We start from the raw sequence: 6,864 nt of genomic DNA on the forward strand, positions 1-6,864 counted from the left end.
GAAAAAACACTGTGGCAGCAGCATTGAGACTCTTTTTAGAGGTTCGTGTTTGCTTTAAAATAAAATGCACACACAGAGAAATAAAGGCAGTCTCTGTGCTATGTGTATAGAGTAGTGTATACTTTAGCACCTTGTGAGTTGATATTATATGACATGATGACAGGAGGCCTTTTTTACAGAGTGGTGGCTTGTTATATGTGAGGGGGAAGAAAGAAGGTGCCTGTATGTGTTCCATTTTTGCCTTGTGAGGATCCCTGTATTTCAGTGTGTTTCCTAAAAGCAAGTAGTTATGTGGTTTCATCTATAGGTAGATTTAGATTCCATCACATGGGTCCAACAGCTAGCAAAATGCTTTCCCAACAGGGAGGCTGAAGATCCAGCCTGAGGGAAGATGATTCATAATGTCAATGTAGTGATATATGAGCTGAGAAAACTACATATGTTGGTGTAGCCAAACATTTGACTTCACCAAAAGCCCATCTCTCCTTAGTCTTCAGTTGATTTCAGCCCGTTGTTGACCAGCCTGTGTTCATTCACATTTTGACATTTTAGCAGCACCCTGAAGGACTGTTTTTCCACATTGGTCTGCGGCTAACGGAGGTGTGTTGGCGGTTTAGTAGAGAGTCGGGGAGATGGCTGTGCCCTGTTTTCACCTCTAAGGAGCCAAACAAAGATCACAGTTATCAGTCCAGCACCAGGTTTAAGCTGCCACTTTGTGAAGGAGACAGACACCTGGCTTGTAATGACACAGCCTGAGAGCCATTACATCTTTGATGGGAGACTTAAGCAGAAGTCCATTTCTGTGTGCCTGGGGTGAGGCAGACTTGGATGGGGGAGGTTTGGGAAGAGCAATCTGTTGTGAGTCTGTTGTGATAAAGTGAATGCTGCACATGCAATTTACTGGAGCAAGCTTTTCACTGAGGATGATTCGTAACTCCACCCACAGTCCATTTTATTTATTGATTCAAACTAAAGGATTTTTTTTTACCACATCAGTTGTACAGAAAAAGACAGAATTGTTTTGGCTAAATGTTTACTGGCACCTTTTCATGCTACTATTAGGCGTCTGCAGAGGAAATGTGTGTTAACAACACAAGCAGGGGTATAACAATAAAATGTAAGGCAGAAAATGGCTGCGCTAGAATGTCTAGTCAATAAAGCTGCAAATTTAACATAGTAGAGATCAAGTAGCTACCAGACAAATTAAAACAGATTCACTTGGAGTAATTTAATTTTTCTATTTTCATGTGTTTTGAAGGCACCACTTGATGTGTGACCTATGAGTAGATTTTAATTATTATTCAGCATGTATACAAAAGGGTATAATAAATAGATCTGTCTACTCAATCTTCACTTAAAAATAACAAATTTTATCTGAACCCTTTGTTAAATTACATTTTTATTTCAAGCTTTGTATAGTATTTTATTTCTACAAGTACGTTTGTGACATTTTAATAATGGCAACACATTAAACTTGATCTCTTGTTTTTTCCTAATAATGTGTATTATTACAATGTAGGCATGGCAATCTCTGACAAACTCACAATTTAATTTTAATTTTATTCAGATTCTCCTGATTGGATTCAAAATAAATCTCAATTCAATAAAAAGAAAGAAATTCAACAAAGATCACCAAAAATAAATGTGTTGGCTCTTACTCTAGAGCACTATGTGCCAAACCACTGATTCTTTGCCCACTGAGCTGTAAATTAGATATTACTGACAGGTAAACTAACTGGTTCTCATGAGGGTAAAACTCACACACATGTATGCAGCTTTTTTTAAAGTAAGTAATGTAATGCCATAAATATGACATGAAACAAAGTAAGATTAACATATTTACTGTATATATTGTTTACAATTATTACCATAATAACTACTCAACAACAGTGAGTTTCTGTGCATGTTTGGTTAGTTAGTTAGTGTTGGGAGTGGGTGACTTTTATAACAGTGCACTTCTCTGGTTTAACTGAGGCTCCTCAAATCAGGACACCAGGATTTGTGTGTTAGTTAGCTGTCATAGCCATTAGTCAAATTTGAATTCTTTCAGTGAAACAATTATGAGACGCATTAGGAATGCTATCCCTATGGCAATGTAATATCTCATCGGTGTTTGTTTACAACACAGAAAACACTGCTCTGTGTAATTATTGGACAGTGACACTAAACGCCCAAGAGTGATGAAATCTTACAGAAAGAGTCTCTGCTCACAGGTCACACCGATGACAAAACATTATAGTTCTCTCAAGTCAACAAAACGTGTTATGTGGGTGATTGTTCTATCCTTGGTGGATTTTATCAGCTCTCCATTGACAGTGAAGGGCTGGAGCTCAAGCTGCTCCCATCCCAATCTCGTTCCACATGATTATTCTCAATTTCACAGTTGATGGTTTTTACTGAGACAGACGGCAGCAGCCAAATGCCAAAGTATAGAGGAGATCGCTCTGAGGTGGGGGAGAAAGTTAAAGAGAGAGAAAAAAATAGGCTGGTCACTCAACTTCATCACCAATGTTTGGGATAGAGGCAATCTGTGAATGTGACCTATTGCCAGAAACAGGACGGTAAGTAATGTGAGGAGCTGCTAGATTTTGATTCAGCCAAGACAAACCGGGCCTTAATGTAATTCTGAAGAACCAAACACTAGTGAGGTTCTAGTCGTGCAGATATAAGTGAAGGGAAATGTAGACAATCCTAATTTTAATTCTATAAATACACATTTCCATTTGGATTTTATGCTCTCAAACCACAAACCACCTAATAGATATAACAAGTTTAAAGAAGATGATATGGAGAGATGGTGGAATAGATCATTTAGACAAAATGCAAAACCTTTGAAGCCAGACCCAACACCAGACCAACTGAATAGGTGAATATACAATATAGTCTGATCTGGAGCTTGTTTCACCACAATTTCCACATGCAAACTCCCAATTTGACTAATTTTGACATAGTTCAATTATCATAGCAAACTGCATAGTGGTGGACAATGCATGAGTAGCAAGATGTAAGGCCCTGATCAGAGAAGGTGCTTTTTGCAGGTTGTTTAAGTTAAACACAATTTAAAAAATTATAATTTAATGCATCTATTTATTTTGTTGATAAGTAACCACAGAATCATTGACCTTAACCTAACATCTTTACACATTTATAGAAATATTCATCGCTTATCTAAACATCTGCTTAAAACAGGCCGGAGCACTTGGCTTTGAGTCTGACTGAAAGTGAGAGGATGTTCTCCAGTATGTTGGACACAGAAATGGAGAACCGTGTGGGTGCACCGTACTCTCAGAAAGAGAGAACACAGGGAATACCACCAGCTTGGCTAGGAGCTTCCTCTGGATGATCAGGGCTTATTTTAGGATGAGTCAGAGACTTTTTGGCAACTGTCGGGCCTCTTAATTCATTTGATCAGACACACACACACACACACACACACACAAAAAGTTGCAAATGGCTGAAATGCCTTTTCTGCTGAGTTGATGTTTATTCAACTGGATGAGTTCAGCGCAGTCTTCCATTAAATGCAAGGCATGCAAAATGGAAAAACATGGAGGCACTCAGCAACGTAAAAACAGGAAGCAAAAGCTTCATTGTCATTGAAAATAATTTAAAAAGGCTGCTAAAAAGTGCTCCATCTAGCAAACCTATCTACAGTCTAAATCTACAATTTGTGAGCAAAAATCATTTGCAAAACACTGTCACCTTTTGTGACCTATATAAAAGCTGTAAAGAAACATGAAAAAGTAAGTTTCAACGGACCAGCGCTACACAATCTGAGAGGTTAGACTACCTCGTAACTTTTAAAGCCTGGTGAATTCCTATATTTATGTTATTTCCTGAAAACAGAGCCTAAACCAAACAGTGAACTGTGTCTGATCACTGCAATCTCGAATCCAAAAACTATTTTAGCTTCTTCGTCTGTGCCCTAAAGCTGCATCGCCGTTCGAAAGCTATTAAAAACACATCAGCGAGACACGCTGCCGCATGTGGCGACATGATCTTCATCAAGAAACAAAACAGATCCACCAAATATAAGATCGACCATTACTTCGTACAGTCGCACATGAAGAGACTGTCAGCAGTGATGGATTCTTAGAGACACAGGATGAGGAGGAGAGACTAAAAGCAACAGCTGATACTACACTACCACTTCACTAGTTACCTAGTGTTTATTTAATTTTTTTCCAAAGACAATCCCCACATTTTTTGTGGTGTCGGTGTAGTGGTGTCACAAACATTACAGGAATTAGATGATTACAGATTAGTCTCTGTATATAATAAATACAAGTATAAATAATAAAAGAATAGAAACGAATGAAACTAATATCTTCATGACATTTCAGTCATTGAAATAGTTTCTTTCAAAAGCAGTCTCAAAATAATTACATTGGACCGCTTAAAGTATATTTTGTATGCATTTTGTTTGAACAAAATAATTATAAGTCTAACTTCTTTACATTTTAATGCCCACTGAGTTTATCCTGTGCTGTATAAATAGCTTTCCCTTTACGAAGCTAGTTTTGTGCATTTGAGTCTCCATGCTGCTCTGAGAGTGTGTGTCTGTGCCAGGTGTGTACACCTAGGGGAGAAGAAAATCACACAAGGTACAAAAAAAAAAAACCCTCCCAGCGTTACACAGGAGGAGTGGTAGTGAAAATTACAGCCTCACTCTGGGGAGTGGGTAGTAGGTGGCGCGGGATTTGATGAATCAAGGACCTTTTGTTCACAGCAAAAATGACGGCTTGCATGCAGTTGGAGAGAACATCTCTTCTGTGCTGCGGCAACGCTTGGCAGGCAGTCGTGTGTCATTTGGAGCCATTTAGGTTTTTTTAGCTGACGCAAAGAGGGACGGAGGAGAGCAAGGTCATTTAAAGAGGATGCAGAAGATGACGAGGTGGCCGGTGCTGGGTGTTTAAGTGGGTCTACCCTGCTTGAATTGAGAAGCAGCTGAGTATGTCATGGCAACACTCGCAGTAATAACAGTGTGAGGCTTCTATAGGAGCATGTCCAGTACAGACTGAACTAAAATATGACAAGCAATACTGACAGTTTATTAAAATAGGAGAATATGTACAATTTAGATTATAAGTTAAGTAGTCGTTCACGTGTTTTGCTGAAAAATGCTAAATATTTAGTGATTCCAGTCTCTAAATGTGATCATTGTCTTTTTGAGTATTATAGTGAGTGTCTCAACTTGTGTCTTATGAAATTATGATGCCCACTTTCCCGATTTCTTCGCATTCGAAGCACCAAACAATCCATCCATCGACATAAAATAACCACCAACCACTGAGTTGTTCTTCTTGATGCGATACAGTTCATTTATGTGGCACACATACGAACAAAAAGACGAATCGAAACCGCCAACCCAACAGAACCAAACGTTCCTCAAAGAGAGCCTTTAAAAGAAAGGATATATTGAGCTTTTCAAAAAAGCAAACAAAAGGACAAGTGGAGGAATAAATATTAGAAGCAGACAGATAACTAATAAGACAGGAACACAGTCACACCCTGCCTGTGACCTTTGTGGACTGATTCCTGAACTTCAGCATTTAAATAATGATTGTATTCATTAGGAAGGTCAGATTAAATGGTTTGGACCTCCAGTTGTTCAGAAATAATAAAAGTCTGCCTGTAAATAAATTACTGTATAATGGGGATTACATTTAAAGCTATTTAACACAGTTTTTACTTGATAGTGTTAAAGGGGCAAACACGTCTGCATTATTGCTTTACATTTATAAGTTATCTACTCACAGCCGCATTTAATTCTCATATGAATGAATGAAATGTCAGGTTGCAGTTAGAAAAGTGCGGACAGTGTTTTCCTTAAATGAATAAATGAGTAAATGAAGGTTGTTCGAGGGATTTCTCAGTAGCGTCCGGACTCACTCTTTGCTAGTTTGTGACAGCTTCAGTCGGGATAAGTGCGTTTTGCACCTGACGACGAGCGGACACAAAAACAAATGCAGAAACATTTCGTCCACATAAAACAAGTCAACAGTCGAGTCCGAACCGCGACGCGGACAACTTAAAGGTGTCGAGGTCCCAGCAGGTGGGTTCTCCTACCTGGGTCCGACGCGTCCACGGCTCCGTCGCTGCTCTCCATGTCCAGCGCGAGCTCAGCTGCAGGCAGGCGCTCCAGTCCCGCGAGCCGCTCACCATTAAAAGAAATAATAGACCACGCGGGCAAGGTGTGTGCGCGCGCGCGCGCTAGGATGAGAGAGAGAGAGAGAAATCAGAGCTGCACAGGATGAAAACAGCGTCCACACTCTGTCACACGGTGCATTTGAACCTCTCACTTTCGGAATAAACTGCGTTTTCTGGAGGCTGGTGGATGCGCAAAAGGTGGGGACGATGTCAAGTGTCTGATTCATCCAATAGGAAACGTGCAAAGACTGCGAGGGTCACTCTGCACGAGTCAACACAGCAGCTGATGAAGTTCTCCTCCGGGTTGTCAGGAAGGTTTTTTCAGAGGGTAGGAAAGATTTGTATTTGCAACAACATCTTGCCACTGTCCTCTACAGGAACAGGTCCAGAGACCAAACAAAATGTCCACAAAATAAACCAAAATAAACTCACACAAAATGAAATAAATGATTATATTGAACCCATAGACAACATGACAGAATGAAATGATCAAAAACACAGTAAAGGCCTCTTTTGTAGTGACTTTTTCTACAGCAAGCCAAACTCTAGCAATTTATCAATGCAACTCTTCTGATTTGAATAAATCAACAAATAAATTGCTGAATCCTTCATTTCTCTACAGTTACATTTTGCGTGACCTCACTTAAAGTCTTTGTAAAACATCTAACGACATTGTTACAACGTCAAAACAACGCTAATACCTCCGTAAACAGT

The 6,864-nt window shown here is 39.4% G+C and overlaps 1 protein-coding gene across 2 annotated transcripts in view; it reads right to left on the reverse strand.

Moving 5' to 3' along the window:
• Nucleotides 1-6,144, reverse strand: part of LOC113155999 (zinc finger protein 385C-like) — a 49,287-nt gene extending 43,143 nt beyond the window's left edge. For both annotated transcript variants that reach the window (XM_026350786.1, XM_026350785.1), the window contains exon 1: nucleotides 6,070-6,144. In XM_026350786.1, the coding sequence (XP_026206571.1) occupies nucleotides 6,070-6,109 (40 nt within the window). In that variant the 5' untranslated portion in view covers nucleotides 6,110-6,144. The remainder of the gene's footprint in view (nucleotides 1-6,069) is intronic.
• Between the last annotated feature and the right edge of the window lie 720 nt (nucleotides 6,145-6,864).

The sequence above is a fragment of the Anabas testudineus genome, chromosome 19 (genome assembly GCF_900324465.2).
Source record: "Anabas testudineus chromosome 19, fAnaTes1.2, whole genome shotgun sequence".
Classification (NCBI taxonomy): domain Eukaryota; kingdom Metazoa; phylum Chordata; class Actinopteri; order Anabantiformes; family Anabantidae; genus Anabas; species Anabas testudineus.